Here is a 27,640-nt window from a genome sequence, read left to right as displayed (position 1 = left end):
AGTTTAGGTCCTATTTCTTCGGGAAATGGTAAAAAATAGCATTAAAAAAGTTATCTTTCACAAATAGCACCCTTGGTGGCCAATTATTTTAACGGCTCGTCCTAGTGCATCTCAATCAAGATTGATACCGAGACCAAAATAAAACTTAACTTCTTTTAAAAAAGCATCAAAACAAACTATTTTTTTTAGCTTAATAGAAACCCAACTAGGATGAAGCTCGAGATAGATAGTAATCTTCCCAAATCTTACGCAAGATTATTTGAGATATTAAAATAGCGAAATAAAAAAGAGTCAGTGACGAGAAGGGAATCAAATTGAATTGAAGATTTGCATTAGAATTTGAGAAAGATTAGACACAATATTTTAGAAGATTATTTAGGAATACATACAAAATAAAAGTCTGGGTATTCGCCTTGACTGAGATTCCATCGACAAAGCCAACAAAATTGGTGGTTTGAATGCTTCATTAAAAGAAGGTAAATTTTTTATTTGATCTCAATTTCAGATGAGCCATTAAAATAATTGACCAAAAAAAGTGCTATTTGTGAAAGATGAATTTTTTTTTATGCTACTAAGCATTTCCCTATTTCTTCCTGAACAATGAGAGTATGTCGGATAAAAATGGCAAAAGTTTAGTTAAAATGAATTACTATTTCCTCCGGTGTTAAGGTTACCGATTGCAACACAGTGCACATAGTCATCTCGACAACCGACGAAAATACGTCCACCTATCATAACAGGTGAGGAAAATATGTCTCCTTCGAGATCCACCCTACAAAATTCTTCCACATTTGTGTTTTGGTAATTTCCCTCCTGTGTTCCATACAACTTTACTCGAAGCAAATGGATGGTTCCAGAACTGGAGCAAACACAAATCAGCCTGAAACAAAGCATTGGTTTTTCTCAGGTGTATCTTCATCCATATTATAAATAATTGCATGTGTGCGCGCGCATATATATATATATTATATATATATATATATATATATATATATATATATATATATATATATATATATATATATATATATTACCAGCTTGCCTCAGTTATTCTAATAGAATAGTCGCTTGAGCCTTTTGGCTGACAAATAAATTTATTAAATATTAATTCCTAAAGCAGTGGATACTATGATTTGAACTTATTTCTTCTAAATCTTTTGGGTGTGTTTAGCGCATGGAGTTGAAGGTAGTGGAGTTGTGAACTCCATTCTTTGTTTGGCCCACGGAGTTTATGGGGCCCACGGTTAAAAAATATCAATTTTATGTCAATTTTATGCCACATCAACTCCTTACACCGTGGGCTCCAAAGTTCCTAACTTCTCCAAACTTCACAATTTTTGGAGTTCACAACTCCACTTCTTCTTCCCCAAATACCCCTTTTATTATTTATATGGTCGTGGTTAACTACTAGGCCAAACCATTATTTTTAAATTGTTAAAAAGGATAGATTTGAGCAATCAATTCAGCTTTGTTTCCTTTATTCTTTTTCATACCTGTCCTTGGAGATGGAAGTTTCAGGTACAAATTGCAGGTGATCATCAACACAAGCAGATGCAGTTATTGGATTCCCGATGTTGTACTCCCACACTAAATCTCCACTTTCCTGAGTAAATCCCAACAGAAGATAGATGATTTCAAGATCTGTTACTTCTCATAGTGATTTAGCGGCAGAAGTGTGGATTTGGAATATAAGATGCAATAAATGTCCTCTTTTTTAGCAGGAATTCATTTTCCTTACCTTTATGATGAACTTATGGTCATTTATAAGAGATCTAAAAAGACCTCTAATATCTACAACCAGTCTTTACTGTAAGGAAAAGGAAAATTCACCATAACCAACACTCTGATTGTCAGTAACAGAGGAAGGAAAATTAGAGCTATCAAACTTTCTGAGAGATCTGGTTTTCTCCCCTTAAACACTCCACCGTTATTCCCTACTCCCCTATCTTCCCAATTCATCTTCTTGTATCCATCACTCTGTAAACATTCTTAGGTGAGGGTAGGGAGTGACTTGTAATAAAAAAGACAAGCAGAAATAGGGATCAAAATACTAGTGGCAGGGGTTTGCAGGAGATTTCTTACCGATGGGCATCGCTCATGCTCCGTCAATTTACTCATACGTTTAGGAAAAGTTGCATTATGGGGCAGAGTAATGTTAGTAGATCTAGCAGGAGGGATATTAGTAATTATTTGGTCAAGTTCGTTACGGGTATGCAAATTATAAATATTGTGGGTCACAAGGGAGTCAAAGATGGACGACTATAGATTGAGTATTCCAAGTAGACTGCAATTGGGAGAGTCAGGGGAGGGCTCTTGAATTTCTTCCCAATCATGTAATCTTTTTACTTTTCTCAACATCAATATGGTTCCCATCAAGATATTGTACCAAAATTTTACTGGAGTAGAGATAATTAGGGGATTGCGTCAGTGTGAAGTACCAAAAAATTAAGAGGACGGAAATAAGATTTAAAAAAAATTAATCACAACGGCGTTTACCAGTTCAAAAGAATAAACGCTTCCATTTCTGGAACATACGAGAACCTGAAACACAAGATTTATGATAAGCATAATTCTTCAAAAGAGAGCATAGGGTCGTAGAGCAATCACATCTTCAGAGATAAAGAATGAAAGAAAAATTAATGTAGTTTATTTGAAACTTAACTTTCTGGTAGTAACTGTTGTTGTTATTTGTTTGTTATCATTCTGTATTAATCCTTTTATTAAAGCTGATCTGTTGTAGTTGGTTTTAGTTATCGTGTGGTAACTTGGTGTTTTTCTGTTTTGTTTTAAGTTTGTCTCAAGGGATCAGTATATAAGCTGATCTCTTCTTATCAATAAAGCATTCTGAGGTACTTATTTATTATTATTATTATTATTACTATTATTATTTCTTTTAATAAGAAACAATTTCTATGAAATTACAAAAGGGAGGGGGAAAGAAGCCCTGGACCAAAGGAGTTTCAAAAGACATCTCCAATTTTGAGGTATTAATTTGAAAGTTACTTTCTCTCCCAAACTTGTCTACACCAAGATTGGTATCAGAGGTTAAGATCTTGTTAGGATCTCTCCTAACAAGAAAAATACTCAAGAATACCGAATAAACTCAAGAACGGTTCAATCATAGAAATATAGGAAACTGTAATGAAATATGCTATAAACTCATAAACTAGGTAACAAGATAAACCCTAGCCTTTCGAGAGGGCTAGTCTCTTCCTTAATTCCCAATAAGGAAATTCTTTACTAAATTCTTCACACCTTTCTCTAACCCCTTTTCCCCTATTTATAACTAAAATTCATAACAAACTCACTATCTAATTACTCATATGCTCCTTCTATCCTCCCTACTAATATTCCACTAAATTATCCCAATATATTCCTATTGAGGAGCCTTACAATACTCCACCCTTCAAAGACACCTTGTCCTCAAGGTGTGCTTACAAAATAGATCACAGAAATTGGGTCTCTATCCTCTCTCTCACTTTTTTTCTTTAGCTTTGGAGAACATTTGGGTTTCAAGTAATTCCCTTGGATTCTGCCCATCAAGGAATCAAGGACTCCACAATATTTCCATGAGCCTATCTCCACCCCTTGGAAAATCTTCCCTAATGGGCTAGGCCCACAACCAATTTGCTGTCCAAAATCACTCACCAGCTCACTTTTAATTAGCAGCCAGTTTTCATTTATGAGAGAAATAACATAACGGGCCTGCTTTCCATTTTCCTTCTTCCTCAGCTTTCCACTTTCGCTTGCCACCTTGTCTTCTTGAACTTGTGATCGCTGGCCATCCATGCCATCGTCGCCGGTAATGTTCTCCCTTGATATCTCTTAGATGGTCATTGTTCTCCAGGCTCTCCACCACCCCTTCACGCCATTTCCAACGACCCCTTCCCCAAAATTTCATCTCCGCTCGTTCCTTCATTCACGGCTTCTTCTTATGCCCGTGATCTCGGTTTTCTGGCCATTTGCCCGTCGAATATCTCCTTTTCTCACGTCTCTTCTTCCACACACTTCTTCGCCTCTCTGAACACAGGTTTGTCGTAAGGTTCTCCTTCCTTTCACGCCATTCTTGTTCCACCCCTATCTTCACCATGGATTTCTCCTTCGTTCTTTCCCGTTTACCTGATCGACCTATTCCCCCTCATTTTTCTGGAGGCGCCCTTGGGTAGGATCTTCGTCTTCCAACCACTCTTCGAACTCGTATAGATAATTTTCGAACAAGGTTTTCCTTCTCTTCTTTGATGGTTGCTAGTCTTCTTTCTTCTCTTTCTCTCTCCCGGTCTTCACATCCTTGCAGGTAATCCTTCAATGTTTCTTGCATTGATCCCAGGATCTCAAACCCCTTCTGTAGCCTATCACACATTGCATTTGAATCAATAGCAATATTCCCAAAACGAACGTGCTCTGATACCAATTTGTTAGAATCCCTCATAACAAGAACAATACTAAAGAATACAGAATAAACTCAAGAACAGTTCAATTATAGAAATATAGGAAACTGTAATGAAATATGCTATAAACTCATAAACTAGGTAATAAGATAAACCCTAATCTTTCGAGAGGGCTAGTCTCTCCCTTAATTCCCAATAAGGAAATTCCTTACTAAATTCTTCACACCTTTCTCTAACCCCTCTCCCCCTATTTATAACTAAAATTCATAACAAACTTACTATCTAATTACTCATATGCCCCTTCTATCCTCCTTACTAATATTCCATTAAATTGTCCTAATATATTCCTATTGAGGAGCCTTACATATCTTTAGGAACTTGATGACTAGGACAAACACTATAAATTCCCAACCTATTCCACTGGAATTTTTATCTCCAAAATCCACGATAAAGATGATGTAAGTAAAGACAGAGAAAATAGTGACAGCACCAACGACTATATTGAAAATGCGGTTGATACAAGTGATGGTAGTGGTGAAAAATCTATTCCAGCAGAGAACATTGTTGAAGGTGAAAGAGATCCCGTAGAAGATAAGACGCATGAGCAGAAGGTTGAATGCAGTGGGGAGTCAGAGGAGAAGAAAGACCATGATGCCTCTCTTGACCTTCCTATTGCCTTAAGAAAAGGTACAAGATCCTGCACGAAGTATCCGTTACAGAGTTACTTGTCTTACAACAACTTGTCTCCCGTGTTCAAAGCCCTCACTACGAGCCTAAACACAGTTACAATACCAAGCAGTATACATGTAGCGATGGAGATTCCCGAATGGAGAACTGCAGTCATGGAGGAAATGGGGGTGCTTGAGAAAAAACACTTGGGACCAGGTTACTCTTCTAAAGGGGCATAAGGCAGTTGGGTGCAAGTGGGTGTTCAACGTTAAATATAAGCCTGATGGAACGATTGACAGGTATAAGACCAGATTGGTTGCCAGAGGCTTCACTCAGACCTTCAGAATAGATTACTCTGGGACTTTCTCCTCAGTTGCAAAGTTAAACACTGTTCGTGTTTTTCCCTCAGTTGCAGTTAACAAAGACTGGCCTTTCCACCAGTTTGATGTGAAGAATGCCTTTCTTAATGGAGAATTAGAAGAAGAAGCTTACATGAGTCCTCCCCCAGGGTTCGTCAATCATCAAGTATGTAAACTGAGGAAGTTCTTGTATGGGTTGAAACAGTCTCCGAGAGCCTGGTTTGGTAGATTCACTACCTTTGTGAAATCACAAGGGTACAGTCAGGGGCACTCAGATCACACCCTCTTTACGAAGAAATCAGTATCTGGGAAAATTGCAGTTCTAATTGTGTATGTAGATGACATTGTCATTTCAGATGATGATGCTTTAGAAATTGACAGAATGAAGAGGAAAATGGCTGAGGAATTTGAAATTAAGGATCTCGGAAAATTGAGGTACTTTCTCGGAATGGAAGTGGCTCAGTTGAAAGAAAGGATTTTAGTTTCTCAACAAAAATATACTGTAGATTTACTTAAGGAGACAGGAATGACAGGAGTTATAAACCAGTGGATACTCTTGTGGAAGTTAATGCTAAACTCAGTAACTTGAGTAACAGTGTTCCGGTTAACAAGGAAAGATATCAACGGCTTGTTGGGAAACTAATCTATCTCTCTCATACCAGACTAGACATTTCATATGCGATCAATGTAGTTAGTCAGTTTATGCAGTCTTCTTACGAAAAACATATGAGAGCAGTGGAGCGCATCCTGGGGTATTTAAAAACCTCTCCGGGCACAGGGTCGATGTTCAGGAAGTTTGACAGATGATGCATCGAGGCATACACGGATGCTGATTGGGCAGGCTCTGTGGTAGACAGAAAGTCGACATCTAGATACTGTACCTTCGTGTGGGGTAACCTTGTTACGTGGAGGAATAAAAAATAGGGTGGTGGTGTTGAATACAGGGCCATGAGTCTGGGGATATGTGAGGAAATTTGGCTGAAAAAGGTCCTAAATGATCTTGATCAAGATAATGACGGTCCGATGAAACTCTACTGTGATAATAAAGGCGCAATAAGTATTGCGAACAACCCAGTGCAACATGACAGAATGAAACATGTGGAAATTAATAGGCATTTTATTAAGGAGAGACTTGATAGTGACAATATTTGTATTCCCTGTATTCCTTCCAGTCAACAGATAGCGGATGTTCTTACAAAAGGGCTTCCCAGACAGACCTTTGACTCATGTATTTGCAAGTTAGGCCTCGTTGATATCTATGCCCCAACTTGAGGGGGAGTGTTGAAAGTAGGGTTTAAGCCGTAGGAGCATTTTTGTCCTTTCACTGTACTCTAGGGTTTTCCATTTTTCTATTTAAACGTATAGCCTCTATGTACCCAGTGTATCAATTTTAATAAGAAAACTCTATATCGTGGTTTTTTCTCCCTGTATTAAGGTTTTCCACGTATCCCTGTCTGTGCACTATTTTTCCTTCTCTTTTTACTTTTTCATCAAAAACTGATCTGCATCCTCAACCATATAAAACTGGCGGGGTGAAGAAAGGTGGAGGGCACAGATATGTTTTACTTGCTCTATCCCTCTTTCAATTGGAAATCACTATAAACATCAAATAGTTTGTGATGTTCTTCACATAGAAGTGTGTCATATCTTATTAGGGTGTCCTTGGCAGCATGATCTTCAAACAATTCACAAAGGAAGGGAAAACAACTATGAATTTACTTGGATGGGTCGTAAAATAGTTCTTTTGCCAACCAATAGTGACAAAAGTTCAAAGCAAATTGAAGAAGGATCGGCCAAGAAACAATTTTTTTCGGTAATTCATAAATAACCTTTCCTTTCAAAGAAAGATACTAAAGTCTGGGCAATTATTGTAAATGAACAGAATCCTCAAAATTGCAATGATACAGACAATGTGGATATCAAAATATTACTGATAGAATTCCCACACATTACAGAAACTCCCATGGATCTTCCTCACTTAGTAGACATTCAACACCAAACTGATTTCATTCCTGGTTCTATCTTGCCTAACCTTCCCCATTATCGAATAAGCCCAACAAGAATTACTGAATAAAGGTCATATTCGCCCCAGTTTGAGCATGTGTGTTGTTCCAGCACTCCTTACATCTAAAAAAGATGGTACATGGAGAATGTGTGTGGATAGTACAGCTATTAACAAAATCACAATCAAGTATAGGTTCCCTATTCCACGAATATCTGATCTTTTGGATCAATTAAGAGGTGCTACGAACTTTTCTAAGGTCGATCTTAAAAGTGGGTACTACCAAATTCGAATCAAAACCGGAGATGAATAGAAAATGGCATTTGGACTCTTTGAGTTGCTTGTCATGCCGTTCGAATTGTCCAAGGCCCCGAGCACTTTCATGCATTTGATGACCCAGGTTCTTCAACCTCATTTGAATAAATTCCTAGTAGTATACTTGGATGACATGCTCATTTACCTTAAGAATTATAAGGAACATCTTTTCTTACACACTTTGTTCCAAACTCTTTATGGAAACAAGCTATTCATTAATTACAAGAAGTGTTCTTTTCTAACACACACTATTTCTTTCCTTGGTTTCATTATAAGGGAGTTGGCATATCGGTAGATCCATCTAAAATGCAAGCAATTCAAGGATGGCCGCACCTTCTTCTGTGAAGGACATACAACGTTTCTTAGGCCTTGCTTCATTTTATCGCAAGTTTATTAGAAACTTTAGTACCATTGCAGAACCAATAATGGTTCATCGAGGAATTAAGCATCCTTAGGCAACAATGGAGCACCTATGAGCAAGAGCTAGGTTCGAACTCTCAAGGTTTGGGAACATTATTTACTTGGGAAAGAATTCATTTTGCTATTCCCTTAAGTTTATGCAGACTCAAAAACTGGCGCGTGGCGAACGGAACGGTTCATCAAGCCATTTCTCACCTCAACCCCCTAAATAGGAAGAGGGGTACTTTACAAATAGGGGGTAATTCGCACCTGATGGTGGGCGAAGGGTCCAAAGGACACGTAGTCGGGGGGATCGATCAAGCTTCCCTATTCTAATATCGCTCCAAATGTTAGTATTCGAGCCATCCCCGATGATGGATCTGATATACCTTTTCAGAAACGCAACAGACTAACTAGAGTTCATGCTTTCCTGCGTGAGACAAAGGAAGCCAATTTTCTTACTCGGCGGGAAGGTAAATGTTGGACTTTTCTTTGATAAGGATAGAATCTAGTCATACTAATCCAAAAAAGGGTCTATATGACATGACCGATCAATAGAAATACTATGACACTCCACCTTTGTCATATATTCCATACATCACACGAGATCGATATCATATGAATGGAATATGATTCACTTTCGTCCGAAAAAACCTGCTACGGAACTACCGAGCAGGGGCAAAAATACGATAAGTAGATACATCATTTTGAGTGTGATCAGACAACAAAAAGCCCAATGCAAAAAAATGCATGTTGGGTCTTTGAAACGGTTCAAATCATTTTGATAATAATAAGTTTGATCCGCTTGTCATTGACTTCCATAAAAGAAGAAGAAATCGTATAGAACTCATATAACTAAGATAGAGGAAGACGTCAAAAGAAAAGAAAGACATTCAGTTGATGTACCTATTTTTGTGCTTTTAGCAGCTTCCGCGCTTATTTACCAATCCCTGCTTGTTTAGCGGGCTTCTGTCATTCTCATTTTCATTTAATATGTTGTGTTGAATTCATGAGGAAGTGGAATCTCTTTAGGATCTACTCTAGCATTTAGAAATTGGTTAATCGGTAAAGATACGTGTACTTGATGTCCCGCTCAAAGAGCGAGCTGCCGCCAGGTTTAATGATTTGGTGGGATCCACAGATGTAGTGGCTGGTGAACCGCTTTTTGCATTCCAAACAATTGCAATTGTGGAAATTTATGAAATATAGTGGGGAAATATTAATATAACAATTAATATAACAATAAATAACAGATACAAATATTAAGTTGAGGTATCCATTCTATGACAACTCTCACCACCTTACCCTCTATTTTTGTGCCTTTGGGGATCTCTTCCCAAGGGTGCCTTTTTTCTCTGGGTTTCAAATGATCTAGTTAGACGTTAAAACTATATTAGTGCTTGTGGGACGATGCCAGGGAGAGAAGGGAATGCGTCGAGGCGGCGAACAACAAGACTACTGATTTTTTGTTGTCTGATCACACTCGAAATGATGTATCTACTTATCGTATTTTTGCCCCTGCTCGGGTATTTCCGCTTGTCAATCCTTGTTTTCAATCAGTACTCTGTTGACGTAAGATCTGTTAGTTCGGAGACTTTATTTGACTTTCAGAAAGAAGCCAGTGCCGCTCAAACTGCAGCAGGAAATGCTATTCGGCCAGTAGTGGATCAAGGTATGCAACGAGTCGAATGAAAGTTCAGAGNAGAGCTCTCGCGCTGCTTGCTATCTAAAGAATGAAGAAACCGCTACTGAACAAGAGCAAGTGAAGTGAGTAAGCCCCTTTAGAATGGCTGCAATAGCTATAACAAAAATTGAGAAAATATTCCCTTTTAATTGGCGACTATCAAAAAAATCAGAAAATGTTCGTATTGGGAACCACCACGTCAAGGCGACACTCTACCGCTAAGTTATATCCCTTCCCTTGCCCACCCCGGATAGGGATGATGGTTTTCCTCTTCTGTCTCCAAGCCGGCCATAATAGAATAGATAGGCAAAGCGAACAACTAAAAATTTTGAAGGTGTAAATTCTGCAATTGTGGCCAATATGGGTTTTCTTATAATTTGGAAAGGGCGGAGCTGCTCTAACCTTAGCATCAGCAGGAGATAGAGAAGGGCGCTTGATAGGGAATGAGACCAGGGCTAGGCAACCCGATGTTCCGACAAGGCTCCGCTTAACGGTCTCTTGCATGGCTCATTTCCCGTGACCAAATGCACGCAAGTTGACTTTCATTTATCCAAAGATTTGACTTTGTTATTAAATACAAGGCTGGAACTACCAATGTTGTGACTGAAACTCTTAGAAGAAAGTAAATCTCTTTAACACTCTATAAAGGCTCGGTGGTGGCTTTTGATCATTTACCAAATTTATGTGATGGTGACTTGGACTTTGGTAGTATTTGAAGCAAGTGTGCTGACCATGTCAACTGTGGGGATTTCCAGCTTGTGAATGGTTATCTTTTTAAGAACAAGCAACTCTGCATTCCACATATGTCTTTACATGAGTCCTTAATCAAGGATATTAATGGAGGGGGCTTAGCTGGTCACTTTGGACAGGATAAAACATTACAGCTTTTGTTGGATGGGTATTTTTGGCCACAAATCCGTAAGGATGTATCCAACTTTGTAAAAAGATGCTTTTTCTGTCAAACTGCCAAAGGAAAAAAACATAACACTGGACTTTATAATCCTTTACCTGTGCCCGAAAGCATTTGGGAAGACTTGTCCATGGATTTTATCCTTGGTGTTCCCAAGTCTTAGTATGGTGATTATGCTCTTGTGGTGGTTGATCAATTTAGCAAGATGTCTCATTTCTTACCTTGTAACAAAACTTTCAATGCTATCTATGTGGCTAACCTTTTCTTTAGGAAATTGTGCGTTTGCACAGAATCCCAAAGTCTATTATTTCGGGTAGCGACGTTAAGTTTCTAAGTCATTAATGGAGAACTCTATGGAAAACGTATCACACTACTTTGAAATTTAGTACAAGTCATCCACAAACTGATGGTCAAACGGAGGTGACTAATAGGACTCTTGGCAACTTAATATGTTGTTTAAATGGAGGAAAACCGAAGCGATGGGATCTTTCACTACCTCAAGCTGAGTTTGCTTATAATCACATGAAGACTAGGATGACAGGGAAGTCACCATTGGAAATTGTTTATATAAAACTCCCTAGACTTACTGGAGACAGGCAGAACATTCACAGCAACATTTCCCATATTTTGATTGAACCGATTTTGTCTTCTAAGACACAAGTTCTTTGGTCAAATGCGGTTAAATCCTTGATTTTAGAAATATGGTTTGAGCGAAACTAAAGAGTATTCCACAACAAAGCTACTGAATGGTTAGACAAATGTGGTTCGGCCCGTTTGTTCGCTTCCTCTTGGTGCTCTCCGTCCAAGTTCTTTTGCTGATTATTCTATTCAAGATATTTGCCATAACTGGATTGCTTTTATACCTTCTTTGTAATCAAGCTAGTAGTCTCTGTCTTTTGTATGATAGTTTCATCTTGTAAATGGATATGACGAGGGTGCTATAGGGGTGTTAATCTAGTTGAAATGCCCTGGTGTATCTACTAATCCATAGAACTCCGGATTATTATGATTATTATCTTGTATGGTTATATTTTGAGCTTTGTACTTTGAGCACTAGTCTCTTTTCATTAAATGAAAAGTTTGTTTCTGTTTCCAAATTTTAAAAAAGAAAAAAAAAAAAAACAAAAAGGATTGCATATTTACACAAAGATGTAGCTGCTCCAATTGAAAAGATGTCCTCCTCTAACAAATAGCAAGCTGATTTGCACCGAAGATTTAATGAACTTCAGGAGGGTGATCTCGTTATGATTCATTTGACTAAGTCTTGATTTCCTGTTGATACTTACAATAAGCTCAAGCCTAAGAAGATGGGACCTTTTTGAGTCTTAAAACGTTATGGTGATAATGCCTATGAAATTGAGTTACCTTTGGATTTGAGGATCAGCCCAGTTTTCAATGTTGCTGACATCTCTGAGTAGTTTGCTCCAAATTCATTCACGCTTCCCACTTGACACGAGTTTCATATTTTTTAGTTGGGGGAAATTTGATGTAGTTTATTTGTAACTTTCTGGTTGTAGCTGTTGGCTGTTATTTGTTTGTTATCATTCTGTATTAATCCTTTTATTAAAGCTGATCTACTGAAGTTGGTTTTTAGTTACCATGTGTAAATTAGTGTTTTTTCTGTTTTGTTTTAAGTTTGTCTCAAGGGATCAGTATATAAGCTGATCTCTTATAAAACATTCTGAGGTATTAATGTGAAACTTACTCCCTCCCCTACAACAAAAATGATCACAGGTCTATTACCCACAACACAATACATGATGTGTTACAGTAAATAAAAATAAAAGCTAGATCAAGAGAAATATACAAAATAAACAGCCGGGGGAGGGGGGGAGTTAATCAAAATTTACGAGTATATTGCAAAAGTATACCTGCGAAGGAATGGCAGTGGATATGCAGGGTCCAGCAAATATAGGGCCACCAGTTGTACACTGAACGGGATAGTTTTGTTGATGAGCATACAATGAAGAATTTTCCACAAATTTTACAATACACAAAGAGAAAATGAGTATAACTATAATAAGAAAGATTTGTACCTTCCACGAAACAGATCCACTAGAATCCAACGCAACAACATGACCATCCACCAGGCAACAAATAACTGTGGATACAGAAAGAAATTGAAAAGTTCAAAATGATGATGTGAGCAAGGCTGTACACCAGTATCATAAATCCATAGCTCAAAAGATGGAAGCTCTTTTTCTGGCTGACAAATCTTGGATACAGAAAAATGCTGAGGCAGTAGAAGTTTCTAAATTTAGCAAACTCCTGATTGAGTACAAGCTACTGTTTATTTTAGTTCAACAGCATTTAAGGTTGGAGATTCGAACCTAAGATTTCGTTTGGGATTGCTATAGCTTTTAAAATAATTACAAGTAGTTGTACTTCTAGAAAAATCAGGTGTGGATAGAAATAAAAGTGTGTTTGGTAAAGTTTAATTTTAAATTAAAAAAAAAAAACTAGTTAAGGTGTTTGCTAAATTATTACTAAATTAGCGTAATTTAGTTATATAATTATTTGAAAATAGATATGATTTGAATTGAAATCATTTTTGTTTAATTAAAAAAAATTATGAAATAATTTTTTTTTTTTAAAAAATAATTGTTATAAGAATTTGAATCAATTAAAACTTGGAATAAATGTGAGAAAATAAATTAATGAAATGAAAATTTGAGATAGGTAAGGGAAGATACTAAATTTTTAGGAAAGCTAAAATCTAAAAGCTCCATCAAATAACTTTTAGACGTTTGAATAATTTTTAAAGTGATTCTAAATAGATTAATAAATAAGTTGTTTTACCAAACAGTCTAGATGGTTAAGATTCTCCTAAAATAGCTTTTTACGATTTCAAAAGCAATCCCAAATGGGTCTTAAGTATATGCCTTAATTGGTAGAGTTGAAGGTTGGCATTCAAGGGACTGTTAATTGGGGGCTTAATGACTCAAACACAGATTTGGCAAATGACGAAAACTATAGATGGAAAAATGCAGCTTGGGTTTCATCTCTTACTTAATAGAGAAACTTCAGGAAAAGCTAGGAGTGAATTAAATTATCTTTGAGAATAGCACTAAAGAAAAAGGGAAGATGTTCAACCAGATGGAAGAAATGTGGACTTTCTTCAAATCCAATGAATGTCTGGAGAAGATTTGTCAAAATACAAAGGACATAACAATTTAGCCTAGTTTTTTTTTTCCTTTTCTTTTTGAAAGTCAAACTAATGCCTTAAAAAGTATAGGAAGATGGTCAGATACCTTAGAAAAAGCGAAGAACAAGAAAAACAATAACAAAACTTAAGAAAGTAAGACACCAATAATCAATGCACAAAATTGCATTATAGGCGTCAAAACTAAAGAACATTGTTTAATTTGGTTTGCAAGTCAAACATTTGTTCCGTACTTGAAAATTTAAGAATAATTTCAGTCTTGTCTCAAATCAACTCAGAGTGGGCCAAACTTCCTCCTTTAGAGCTTCTAACGTTTTCCCCAAATCCAAGATTTTTCAAAACCAACGTACTATAATCTTCTGTCTACACAAATTAAAATGTCTGGAAGGAAAGATCGCTCAGAAAGCATGCTCATTTGTTTGTGCATTGCCCTTTTGCTTCTCGTTTTTAGCACATTGTCTTGGATGCTTTTGGTTGGTCTCTGATAGGATCTAACTTTATCTTTGATATTTTGGCATCCCTCCTTTTGGTGGTACTAAACGATTGATTTGGATGACCATTATACATGTTTTTTTTTTTGGACCCTCTGGTGTGAGCATAATTGTCGTCTGTTCAAGGATTCTTTCTCATCTTTTGATAGTTTTTTGGATACTGTTTTGTCTACCGCTTTTTACGGGTGCAAAGATAAACACCCTTTTAATCATTCCAGTTTATCTTATTTAGTCCCCAATGTTTCTTGTAATTTCCTTTTGGCCTATGGGGTTTCCCCTATTTCATTAATCAACGAAATGTTTCTTTAAAAAAAACAAATAAAAAAAAAAAAAAACAACAAACAAAATAAGATCATAGACATACCATTTCTAGTAAGTGGATCAATTGCAAGGGACCCAAAGACTGGCGCTCCTAGATCATAATGCCACAAAGAATTGAAAGGAAAATCCTGCAGTAATTAAGATAAGGAAATAGTCAACAAAAAGTTACATGGTTTTGCAATAGTAGCATGCATAGTATATTGGAGACAGCTTAGTCTTTCTCTAACTTCAATAACATTTTAGGAATAATAGAAATGCTGCTAATGCAGTTGTAAGATTCAGAGAGGGGAGAAAAGAGATGGACGTAAGCACTCAATTGAAAGTTTCTTGAAGTCGAGAAGGAAAGAGAGGAAACCAGACAATCTAGAAAGCTAAATGATAAATCCTGTTTGCCACCCTTGACAATTCTCTAGAATTTATGGTTATTATTTTTTAAGTTTAAATCCCATTTTGGTTCAAACTTTCAAATTTTCTATTTAGTCCATGAATTGAAAACATAACCATTTTGATCCTTGATATTATTAGGTAACCTAACGTCCATATGTTAGACAACTAACGTCTAGCTGACAAGAACTCAAATAGTTTTTTTCTAAAAGTTTCGGAACCAAAATGAAAAGGATTTGGACATTTAGGGACTAAAATGTATATTTTGAAAGTCCAAGAATCAAAATAAAAGAATCCTAACAGTTCAAGAACCAAAATAGGATTTAAACCTAATCTTTAGTTTCTCCTCCCCATGATATTTTTCTCGGATCTAATGTTGCATTGCACAGGCTCTCATATAATCCCAACTATCGAAGGGTTAGGAATTATCAATTGTGGTGGGAAAGGTGTGCTCCATGTAACAATAAGACCCCACTAAAATTAAAATAGACTCAAAAGTCGAAACTGAATTGGGGGCCGCATCTCAAGCAAGTACGCAACATGCAACATCTGAAGATCCCACCACCCATTTTCTCTATAAGTTTTCTGAAGCAGACGCATAATTACAAAAGATAAAATCATAAAAGTATTTCAGTAGTTGTTTCTCATCTGCCAAGTTCCCAAGCCAGATTCATGATTAGAGGGATTCTTTTTTTCCATGATTAGAAGGAATCAACGTATACTCTAGTTGTTGTCAACTGTCATTGCCTTTATCAATAGAGCAGTCATTCGTCCACTGGTTGAAGCCACATAAAGTCTATGTTGAACCTACAGAAAGAGGAAAGTTGAATTTAAATTTTTACTGAAGTTACAATTATAAAAACTTTAACTTCACTACTCCTAATCTATCTTTATTTTAAAAGGTGCAAATGTCTTCAAATGACAACTACTGTAAAGATATATGCAGACACCAGAACAGAGGCAATACAGAAATGAGCTTTTCCATGACTCAAAATCAAGCAACTCATTGAACCGTGAAAGTGAACATTCATAAAAAAAAATTATGATTTTCCAAGCAACTTTTTGTAGGTGCAAATACCATACTCCTATCTCTAGATATTGTAATGCCCTAGGCCTAGAATTTGGACTAGGATTTGGACTAGGATTTGGAATTCGGATTCGGCACCTAATGGCCCCAGCATTCCCCTACATCTCCGGCGACCTGGCAAAGCTATCCTTGTTTGTCTTGATACTTCTAAGAGTGAAAGTTGTCCCCACAAGCCAACACGGGTCCTTTCAACATGTTTTGTCCTCACTCACATGCATCCTAGGAAAATTCCTAAGAGGTCACCCAATATAGAATTACTCCAAACTAAGCACGTTTAACTTTGGAGTTCTTATGATTGAGCCACTGAAAAGGAAGGTGCATCTTGTTGGTATAGGTAGTGACTTTCAATTCTTTTAAGTCTTTCTTAACCATACTTTCATGTCTTCAGGATCCTTCTCATTTAGATGGATCTCGACTCATTCATGTGCCCCTCCTAAGCTCAGAGTGTAACAGATATACCATTTTCAACTGCTCATGCACCCTCTCCTTTTCTACTGTAGGGACAAACTTGCGTGCATCAAAACAAACCAAACACGACAGAATGGAATAGAAGGGAAAAAATATCCAAGATACATTATTTTCTTTCTTGGATCTCTTCTAATGATCCTTCTCCATAAAGCTGGTTCCTCGTGAATAAATAATATCCACAACTATTTACTAAAGCTCTCATTTGAAAATAAACAGCACTACAGCAGTATAACCTTTTCCGGAGGGTAAAAAAAGGTGGCTTGAAATAATCTTGAATTCACTATTGACCATTGTTATAATTCTATAGTTAGGGTTTTCCATTCTTGTAAATATTTTGTGATATTTTCCTTTTCTATGCTTTGTACACTTGTATATATTCATATCTTTGATGAATGAATAGAGTATTCTGATTCTTTCTCGAACCTAAGAGTTTTACACAGTATCAGAGCTCTCTAAACAAACTTAAGGTTTTGTAAACCTTAGGGTTTGAGAATTTAGAACCCGTTTGTGATACGTCAAGGGTTTTGTGGAGAGGTGAGTTTGCACTTTTGCTCAAAGTCGTCGTCTTTGATTCGTTCGCCGTCGTTAGCCACCGCCGCCGCGGGAAAAAAAAAAAAAAAAAAAACTGTTTTTTTTCGACACCACCCAGTCCAACGAGGAGCCCAACCGCCGATCTACAAAACCCCAAAGTCCGTTGCCATCTGACCAGCGCGTGAGGCTCACGCGCCGACTGTTCCATCTTGCCGTCTGTCCACGCGGCGGCGCGTGTAGGCACGTGTGCCGCCGTTTTTCGTCTGTCTTCTATGGGTTTCCTCAGTGTTGTTGGCTCTTTTTGGTGGTGTGTTAGTTTGGGATATATAGATATACTCACTGTTTGTAACGACATCTCTTCGGTAAATTAGGGTTTGATTCTCTGCTGTCCGGTATTTATTTTTTGAGGTAATGGCTGATAAGAAACCAGTAATATCTGAGATTGTTCCTATGGTGTCAAAAGTAACTGAACACAAGTTGAATGGATCCAACTACTATTCATGGAGATCAAATCCAGGAGGAGGTGTTTGCTATTATTATCATAAACTTGGCCATACGAAACGTGAATGCAGAAGATTGCTGAATAAGGGTCAAAGGATGGCATCACCCTCTGCACATGTCGCCTCTACTCTTGATAATCTTGACAAGTCAATTACGATTTCTGCAGAGGAGTTTGCTAAATTTCAGCAATATCAAGAGTCATTGAGGGCATCATCTTTTACTCTCATTACGACCATCGCAGAGATAGGTAACATTTCTAAATACCTTCTTTCCTCCATGTCAAAATGGGTCATTGACTCTGGCGCTACAGACCATATGACAGGTAACCCCAGTTTATTCTCTAACCTTTGTACATCTACCTCTTCACCTAATGTCAATATAGCTGATGGAACCTCCACTCCTGTTTTAGGATCAGGAACCGTCCATCTCACTAAATCAATTTCTTTGTCATCAGTTTTAAATTTACCAAATTTCTCGTTTAATTTGATTTCGGTCAGTAAACTTACTCGTGATCTTCATTGTTGTGTCTCATTTTTTCCTGGTTATTGCTTATTTCAGGATCTTACGACAAAACAGACTATTGTAAAGGGCGGGAATTTGGAGGTCTTTACATCTTTGAACCACAAACACCTACGGCCATCACATGCTCTGGCGTGTCGTCTCCCTTTGAAGAGCATTGTCGTTTGGGTGATCCGTCTATCTCTGTGTTGAAGAGTCTTCGTCCACAACTTCAACATTTGTCTTCTTTAGATTGTGAGTCATGTCAGTTTACTAAATTTCATCGTTTGAGTTTGTATCCTCGAGTCAATAAACGAGCTAGTGCTCATTTTGAATTAGTCCATTCTGATGTTTGGGGTCCATGTCCTATTGAGTCCAAAGGAGGGTTTAAGTATTTTGTTACATTTGTCAATGATTATTCTCGTGTTACGTGGTTATATTTAATGAAAAGTCATTCTGAGTTACTTTCTCATTTTCGTAACTTCCATGCTGAAATTCAAACTCAGTTTAATGGTACTCTTAAAATCCTACGAAGTGATAATGCTAAGGAATGTTTCTCTCATACACTCAAGTCTTATTTAGATGCCCATGGCATTCTTCATCAATCTTCTTGTGTTGATACTCCATCTTAAAATGGGGTTGCAGAACGAAAGAATCATCTCCTTGAGACAGCCAGAGCTTTGATGTTTCAGATGCATGTTCCAAAATCCTTTTGGGCTGATGCTGTTTCCACAGCTTGTTTTGTACATCTTACAGATACGAGCAGCATAGTCAAGCCTCCCTCATCCAATGGTTTCTGTGTAACAGTGTGCGAATACTGACCTATTGATATCTTTAGGGCCCGATTGAGCATATCACTTGTTCCCATTCCACCCGAAAAATATTTGGTCGTACCTGCTTTGTTAGGGATGTTCGGCCTCAACATACCAAGCTGGATCCAAAGTCCTTAAAATGTATTTTCCTTGGTTATTCCCATGTCCAAAAGGGGTATCGGTGTTATTGTCCTAGTCTAAATAAATATTTAGTCTCTCCTGATATCACGTTTTTTTTAACATACCCCATTTTCTTCATCACCGTCTTTCTCTTCGAACAAGAGTCAGGGGGAGCATAAGGAATTAGAGGATGATTTCCTTGTCTACACAATTATTTCTCCTTTCGATCCTCTTCCTGATTCATCTCTACCTGTGACTACATCTACTTTTTCTCCCATCGTTAAGGTCTATACTCGACGACAACCTCCTCCAGTTCCATGCCCTGTACCAGAGTCTTTTTTATCATTGGATCCAGAAACGGGTGATGATCTTCCTATTGCTCTTCGTAAAGGTAAATGTACATGTGCTCATCCTATTTCCTCTTTTGTTTCATATAACCATTTGTCGCCTTCCACATGTTCATTCATTGCATCCTTAGAGTCTGTATCCATCCCGAAAACTGTTCATGAGGTTTTGTCTCATCCTGGTTGGTGTGCCGCAATGGTGGAGGAGATGACTGCCTTAGATGATAATTGTACTTGGGATTTACTTTCTCTCCCTGCAGGAAAGAAAGCTATCGGTTGCAAATGGGTGTTTGCAGTTAAAGTCAATCCTGATGGTTCTGTTGCTCGGTTAAAAGTGCGCCTCGTAGCGAAAGGCTACGCACAAACTTATGGCGTTGACTATGCTGATACTTTTTCTCCTGTAGCACATTAGCTTCAATCAATCATTGGCCTTTACATCAGCTTGATATTAAAAATGCATTTCTTCATGGTGATCTTCAAGAAGAGGTGTATATGGAGCAACCACCAGGGTTTGTTGCTCAGGGGGAGAATGGAACGGTGTGTCGCCTTCGTAAATCCTTGTATGGATTAAAGCAGAGCCCACGAGCTTGGTTTGGTAAATTTAGTCAGGTGATTGAAAGCTTTTGAATGCGGAAGAGCAGGTCAGATCATTCAGTCTTTTTTAAGAGATCTGAGGGTTATGTCATCTTGTTAGTCGTATATGTGGATGATATTGTGATTACTGGTGATGATGCTTTAGGTATCCAGTCTCTAAAGACCTTTCTTCATAGTCAATTCCATACAAAAGATTTGGGCATGTTGAAATACTTCTTAGGAATTGAGGTAATAAGAAGCAAGAAAGGAATTCTATTATCACAGAGAAAATATGTACTTGATTTGTTGATTGAAACAGAAAAGCTAGGGGCTAAGCCATGTAGTACCCCAATGATGCCCAACTTACAGCTCACAAAAGATGGAGAATTGCTTAAAGATCCCGAAAGATATAGGAGGTTAGTGGGAAAACTTAATTACCTTACAGTGACTCAACCCGACATAGTCTATTCAGTAAGTATTGTGAGTCAGTACATGTCATGCCCTACAGTTGATCATTGGGCTGCATTGGAACAGATTCTTTGTTATTTGAAGGCTGCTCCTGGGCGTGGTTTGTTATATAAGGATTATGGTCATACTAATATTGAATGTTTCTCAGATGCCGATTGGGTAGGATCTAAAGAAGACAAAAGATCAACCTCAGGGTATTGTGTTTTTGTTGGTGGTAATTTGATTTCTTAGAAGAGTAAGAAGCAAAATGTGGTGTCACGTTCAAGTGCAGAATCATAATATAGAGTAATGACACAATCTGTGTGTGAATTGATTTGGATATATGAACTTCTTGTTGGATTTGAAATCACCACACCGACAAAGTTGTAGTGTGATAATCAAGCAGCACTTCATATTGCGTCTAATCCAGTATTTCATGAAAGGACTAAACATATTGAAGTTGATTGCCATTTTGTACGTGAGAAAATTCAACAAGAGTTGGTATCTACAGGATATGTGAAGACTGGAGAACAATTAGGAGATATCTTCACGAAAGCATTGGATGGAAGATGTATAGATTATCTATGTAACAAGTTGGGCATGATTAACATATATGCTCCAACTTGAAGGGGAGTGTTATAATTCTATAGTTAGGGTTTTCCATTCTTGTAAATATTTTGTGATATTTTCCTTTTCTATACTTTGTACACTTGTATATTCATATCTTTGGTGAATGAATAGAGTATTCTGATTCTTTTTCAAACCTAAGAGTTTTACAACCATTAATCAGGAAAGTACAGTTAAAAAAAATGACTGACAGATTTTACCCCATCAATTGCAGGTGATCCATATAAACTTCCTCCACATGGAAGTTTGTAAACACAAGAATGCCTCACGTAGTCAAGTGCATATAAGTTATGGTCATATGATCCACACCTACAAAAAAGTTATAAATCTTAAGCTAAAAAATTACGTGTACCATGAAATAATGTACTTAAAGATAGTACTATATTTCCTTTTATGGTCAGTGGATTAATGTAAGTTTTCTTCAAACCAACATGTGTCTTAATAATTTTTTGTTTACAATAATTTAAAGTCAAGTTAGTGTCCAATATCAGATTTGAGTGGGAAAAACAACCATGATCACTGAGAGACCAGTATAAACTACACACACCCTTTCAAAAACAATAACAACCACCACCCTTATAGAGGAGAATGAACGATCAGCTGGCTAAAATACAGAAGTAAAACCATACCAGATCAAATTTCTATCTGGGTCAACCACTGGCTGCGATTTTACCTTCAATTTGAAAAATGAAATCTTTATTAATTAGGAGAAGTTGACGAGTAAAATATGGTTTAAACATTGGCCATTGGCGGGTGACCTCAAATGTGAGATCGTGAGCAATTTTATTCCCTTTCTACATACAGTGCTAGTGCTTTGATACAAACTAAGTAGACACAAACTGCAAGGTATGAGGTAGACACAATTCTCATTCCTCTTTTACTTCGATGGAACTGTTGTGCTTGATCATTGACCAGTTTGTCAATATAAACAAAATCCCTTACCTCGCCAGATGTTTGGAATGTCCATTGGATAATGCCAGTGGAAAACTCGAGAAAATATATCTTCCCTTTGTAGCATCCTACTACAACCTAAAAAGTTTTCAAGAGTAGTAAATAAATATATACATACTCCTTTTCTAAGATAAAAACTTAATTAAATGTTATGCCTAATGACCACATGACAATAGTGAGATAACCTGAGAAAAGTCCCCAACAATTGCTGTGGAACATTCAATTCGTCCTTCTAGCCTTATCTCCCATTGAAGAGAAGCACTATGGAAAGTTATGCAAAAAAGAATAACTTCAGTAAATCAAATAAAAATGAATTAGTAATTACAGAGTGCGTACTTTTTCATAAAAGGAAAATAGGAATTGTTATTGAAGATGTATGCGAAGTACAAAGAAAAGAGGAATGCTTAACATATGTACATTTCCATCCTAAACAAAAATAAATATATATGGTGCAAAGGAGCCAGAGATAAAAAGTTCGTCGAGGAAATAAGCATCTCTATTCATAACATAAAGGAAGAAAATGTTGAAGACAATGTAGAAGGAATACTCTGGCTTACTACATTAAAGCGAATACACAAGTTCTGATTCCTGAATGCTGCTTACTTTTTCGCATCCACGCAGACAAACTTATGTGAGTGAGAACCAATAAACAAGTAGATATTGGGGTGTTTAAACACAAGAAGTGGTGAAGCATCTACGCAAGACTCCATATGAACTTGCCATAGTTTTTTCATAGAACCATTTTCACCTCTTGGGAACTTTATCGACAAAGTTTCTGCACATTCATTACCACCAACATACTTGTGTTCATACACAACCTTGTTGCATCGACTGAATGCACATGACACAGATGTTAAAGGAGAATTCCACAGGTGCCCACCAACTTGACTTATATCCTCCAAATTGTTTGAAAAATCAGAAACCACCTTATAGTGTTTCGACAATAAAGATTTGTTATTCCTTGGTATGACTGCCCTTGAAAAACCATCATTTGGTTGAACTTGTTTCCTTTTTCCAGAATTCCCACCCTCTTTAAGATCAAACCGGTTCAGAAACTCAGAATCATCCGAAGAATATTTGTTCCACCCATCAGTTTTCAGGTTCTTTCTTTCATCAGTATTGCCATTGATATCTATGATATCTGATCCTTTCTTCTCAAGAATAAACATAAGAAGCTCTGCTGGACTTGGATAGTGATACAGCCATCTCATATCAACCCCTAATCTATGTGACACATGCGCTGCAGTTATAGAGTTACCACCCATCGTAAAGAAGTCATCATCACTAGATATCTCTTCAACCATTAAAGCATCAGAGAAGACCTGCAATACAAGATAACAAATTTTGAAAAATGCGCATTATATAGAGAACGTACTCCTTGTCCATTTCACAAGCTGCTATAAATGAAGCAATGGGGCTGGAAATATTAAGATGATGGGGGGAACACCTTTTTAATGATTTGAATGAAGTCATTTGTGCAAGTTTCATCAATATTTTCATGCAGATGCTCCCGAAGAGGTCTTGAATGCATCAAGATCTCATAATCAACTTTTCCACTGGCTGACATAGGAATTGAGTCAATGAAGAAAAAGCTGTTTGGAATCATGGCCAATGGAACTTTTTCCACCATCCAACTTCTGACAGTGGATCTGAATATTTCACTTTTCTTGTTATCTTTTAAAACTAGATACGCCACTAGATACTCAAGTTCCCAATCACTTCTCCTGGAAACAACAGCTGCATTTACTACATCCGGATGTTCCCTTAAAGCATCCTCAATCTCTTCTAAAGCAATACGTTGCCCATTAACTTTGATACTACGATCTTTTCTCCCCAAGAACACCAAGTCACCACTTTGAAGCTGTCGGACAAAATCACCAGTCCTGATATAAATTTGACTACTGTTTGCATTAAATGATCCTCCATGAACAAAGTCCTGAGAAAACTTTACACCATCCAACGGGAGAAAAGCAGAATCTGAATAATATCCACTGCATACACAGGGACCACCAACACACAGTTCTCCCTGGTTCAGTACATCATTGTCACCAACAACCACAACATCACAGTGAGAAATCGGCACACCAATTGGAACGGTATTGATTGCTTCTGTCTCCATAATCATTGCCATTCTCTTGCAATCGAAATATGTACAATCACCAGATACCTTTTTGTTCAGAAAATTGAGATACTAAATTATTATCCAGTAGACATGAATGATAGGAAAAAGGTAGCTCAACATGTTCCAGATCACTGAATTAGAGTACGAAGTACAAGTAAATAGTGGCACCTTTAATCACCATCTTGACGTAAATCTAAAATATGAAACTCATACCATGTATGAAAAAGGAGTTACAACTTCAATGCTAGTAAATAAAAATGATTTCAAGACTCTTCATGAGTTGCTGTTGGAAAAAGATTTCATTGTTGAACAATCTCAAGGATTGTAAAATAATTGATCTTATATTCAATAGCCATCTTGACATAGCAAGACAATCTATTTAACACTTCCCATAACATGGTTGCTTGTAACTCTGCCACCATTCACTACTCTAAAGCAGGAAGACAGCACTAGGTCCAACAAAAATTAAAGGCGAGGAGAGACAGCACAGACAGAGCTAAAAGATAAACAAGTCCAAGCATCTTTCCATATATTATTCAGTCACAGATTGGCATTGTAAATAGAATGGGATGTTGCACGGACAGAAAATGAACAGGAAAATGAAAAATATGAAAAACTGGGAATGATTTTGCATAAATTGAGTGCACAATGCTGGTAAGGATTGAATCCTAACCTCAGTACTACCATACAAATTCAAAATAGTGGTGTCTGGTAATAGCTTGACAAGTGCATTCCATAACAGTATTGGCAAACTTTCCCCACTCAGAATCAACAATCTTAGGGAACATTTGTTCTGCATCACACACAGTCTTTGCAATGCAGGAAGGAGCGCCCTCATTAGTGATGGAACAGCAGTAAGCTTACTAATAGAATACGCCTTCACAGAAAGAGATTATATTTGGTCATTCATTAAATAAGAATGTCGCACAAATTATGAGCTGATATCAATTATACAGCATATCAATGGAAGAACATACAGATACTACACGAAACATCCTAATGTAGAAAGCAGAACTCAGAACCAAAAGTGTCCCTACTGAGCCTACCTGAATAAAATTGACAACAGAACACAAATTTTCCTTCAGCTCTTTCATTGGAGGTATAACCAAGGCAGAAGATGTTAATATAGCACTAAGAAATTCTTGAATGTGATCAATAAAGCTAATAGATGTCTTGAACAATAAAAGTTCCTCTCTGCTACAAGGAAAGTTTTCTTGCATCCATTGAAAGCGATTTAGAAGACCTACAAAAGTTAAAACTATTTTGTTAAAGAAACAGCACCCCTATTGCAACGGTGGAGAAGCCACAAATCTTGCTTATATGTTGTATATTATACTCGCATAAGAAAGCAGAAAATTTTCAAATAAATGGATTCTTTTAACATAGAAATGGAATATATTTTTAGAAAGAAAAAAACCATTATGGGTGACAAAGCCCCACCAAGAAAACACTATCATACATAGCACCTCCAACCGAGATTAATTACAATAACACCTTATTGTGAAGGGGACAGATAAAAAACTTATTTATGAATTGAAATAATTTTTATAAGTTCATTGGTTTTTCAAGAATCTTTGTGTCAATATCAACATTTTATTGTTAAATCCATCGAAATTTTTATAAAATTAAGATCTCAACATTTCCATCGGTATCGATATCTTAATCCTGGGTAACATTATACCTTGTTCAGTGCCACATATGCCTTTAGGCTTTCCAGTAGATCCAGATGTATACATAACGTAACAAAACAACCTCCCTTTCTCATGCTCACAAGGAAAAACTAAATCAACCGCACTATTGTGCTCTTGAACTGAACTTTCTTCCATAGTAAAACAAAGGGTTGAACAACCACTGATTTGCTCAAGCCAACGAAATCCCTCAGTCACATGATAGCCATTTTCACAAAATGAAGACCTAGAGTAGATAATAAGATCAATATTCGATGAAGAAACAACTGACAGAATCCTCCTTTTAGGCCATGCAGGATCTAATGGCATAAAAGCCCCTCCGCATCTCAGTACAGAAAGAACAGAAATTATGTATTCAACTGAAGGTGGCATATATATTCCAAATATTTTCGGTATATTGCTGCTTTCAAGCTCAGTCGATGCTTCAGATAATTCACTGGCCACTGAACCAGTCTTTGCCGGCTGATCATTCTCTGAAAAATTGGAGATTAATTTCCATGTTAATAAGAACGCCTCATTGATTAGCTCGCATATTAACGGGAAAACACTACACTGTTTTACAGAATTACAGGTTCAAAAGCGAAGTCCAGCTTCTTATTCGTCTTGAAATTGATTATCCACTAATATTGCAGCCAAACTTAGAGATTCCTTGCTAAACAGATAACCAATTGAGATTGGCAGCATCACGACAATATAGATGCGGAATACCAGATAGTTCAAATTTCAGTCGAATAAAGTGTATTGTGCGAGTCATAAACTCATAACGGAGTTGGAGAGAATTAAGAACAAAAATCAGTAGAATTGAAGAAATGACCTGGGTGAGGAGCAGTGGGCGCGTTTAATTGAGGATCACGAAGGATTGCAAGAAGGCGGGAGCTGAGAGAATCAATGGAGGCCAACAGCTGCGAGTAAGTGAAGCACTGGTCCCCTTCGTACATGGGAGGGAAAGCGGATATGGCCCGCCCCTTGAAGAAATCATCAGCTTCGCCTCCGCCGTCTAACTGGCGGAGAAGTTGAACTCCACCGGAGGCATGAATTGCAGCGATTTTTTCAGGATGAGATGATGCAACTCTTTGAAACTCGTGAAATATGCAGCAAAGAGGCTGCTCCATAGTCTCTTTCGCTGAATTTCAACCATTAGAAGTACTGGAAACGTTTGCTCATCTCCGACATTGCTGATTTTGGATTGTTTCAATTGTTTTGGCTTTTGGGCTACGGAAACAAATGAAACTTTTTCCTCGTTTAGCGGGAAGGTTGTAAGCATGGAAAAGTATGAACTCGGTGGAGGCGTTGATTTTATGAAAATATCCATAAAAATAAAATTTTGGAAAATTGTATGGAAATTATTGTAATGAGTTACCTAACTTTGATTATGATTTAATTAGACGATTATTTTTAATTATTATTTTTATAAAATTTGACAACATTTAGATGTAAATTATAAATATTTGTTTAAATGTCAATACGAGAGAATAAATAAATATCAAATATTGATAATTAATTATAAAATTAAAAGAGACATGAAATATTTATGTAAAAAAGAATTGTACATAGTTTATTAAAAATATACATGTTTAATACAAAAAACATGACCTTTGATCATCTAATTCGTAGTATTGATAATTCTAATAGAAACTACAATATTACTCCCAAGTAATTTTATACTTAAAATGTTATGGTTATTAAAATGAAAATGATAGGATTCATATGACCAACATATAGACCCTATTGATGGGTACATTTTATTAGTCAATTATCTCATTAGTTGAGGTGAAATGATGTGAAA

The 27,640-nt window shown here is 37.0% G+C and overlaps 1 protein-coding gene across 3 annotated transcripts; it reads right to left on the bottom strand.

Moving 5' to 3' along the window:
* Positions 1 to 13: 13 nt before the first annotated feature.
* On the bottom strand, positions 14 to 27,129 carry LOC120092932 (putative acyl-activating enzyme 19). 3 transcript variants are annotated; one of them, XM_039051178.1, is made up of 17 exons: positions 26,669 to 27,127; positions 25,848 to 26,327; positions 25,213 to 25,409; positions 24,840 to 25,043; positions 23,492 to 24,211; positions 22,648 to 23,366; positions 22,230 to 22,305; positions 22,036 to 22,122; positions 21,723 to 21,766; positions 21,294 to 21,402; positions 15,833 to 15,892; positions 14,745 to 14,829; positions 12,763 to 12,827; positions 12,598 to 12,657; positions 2,497 to 2,541; positions 1,494 to 1,603; positions 14 to 880 (listed from the first exon to the last, which is right to left on the bottom strand). In XM_039051178.1, exons 1-17 carry the CDS (start codon positions 26,964 to 26,966, stop codon positions 637 to 639), a joined length of 3,603 nt encoding a protein of 1,200 aa, XP_038907106.1. In that variant the 5' UTR covers positions 26,967 to 27,127; the 3' UTR covers positions 14 to 636. The 3 variants fall into 3 exon arrangements, with proteins under 3 accessions (XP_038907106.1, XP_038907109.1, XP_038907107.1); XM_039051181.1 differs by lacking the exon at positions 1,494 to 1,603 and having other exon boundaries at positions 26,669 to 27,129; XM_039051179.1 differs by lacking the exon at positions 15,833 to 15,892 and having other exon boundaries at positions 26,669 to 27,128.
* Positions 27,130 to 27,640: the final 511 nt, after the last annotated feature.

The sequence above is a fragment of the Benincasa hispida genome, chromosome 12 (genome assembly GCF_009727055.1).
Source record: "Benincasa hispida cultivar B227 chromosome 12, ASM972705v1, whole genome shotgun sequence".
NCBI lineage: Eukaryota > Viridiplantae > Streptophyta > Magnoliopsida > Cucurbitales > Cucurbitaceae > Benincasa > Benincasa hispida.
The sequence above is the reverse complement of the archived record's forward strand: the minus strand, read 5'-3'. Positions and strand labels throughout refer to the sequence as shown.

Excerpts from the sequence above, each read along its gene's own strand:
- LOC120092932 (XM_039051178.1), bottom strand. The coding sequence starts at position 26,966 with ATGGAGCAGCCTCTTTGCTGCATATTTCACGAGTTTCAAAGAGTTGCA. Across the intron at positions 24,212-24,839 it reads ATTTGTATGGTAGTACTGAG|GTATCTGGTGATTGTACATA; the intron begins GTTAGGATTCAA and ends CTGAACAAAAAG. Across the intron at positions 881-1,493 it reads ACTTCCATCTCCAAGGACAG|GCTGATTTGTGTTTGCTCCA; the intron begins GTATGAAAAAGA and ends GCTTTGTTTCAG.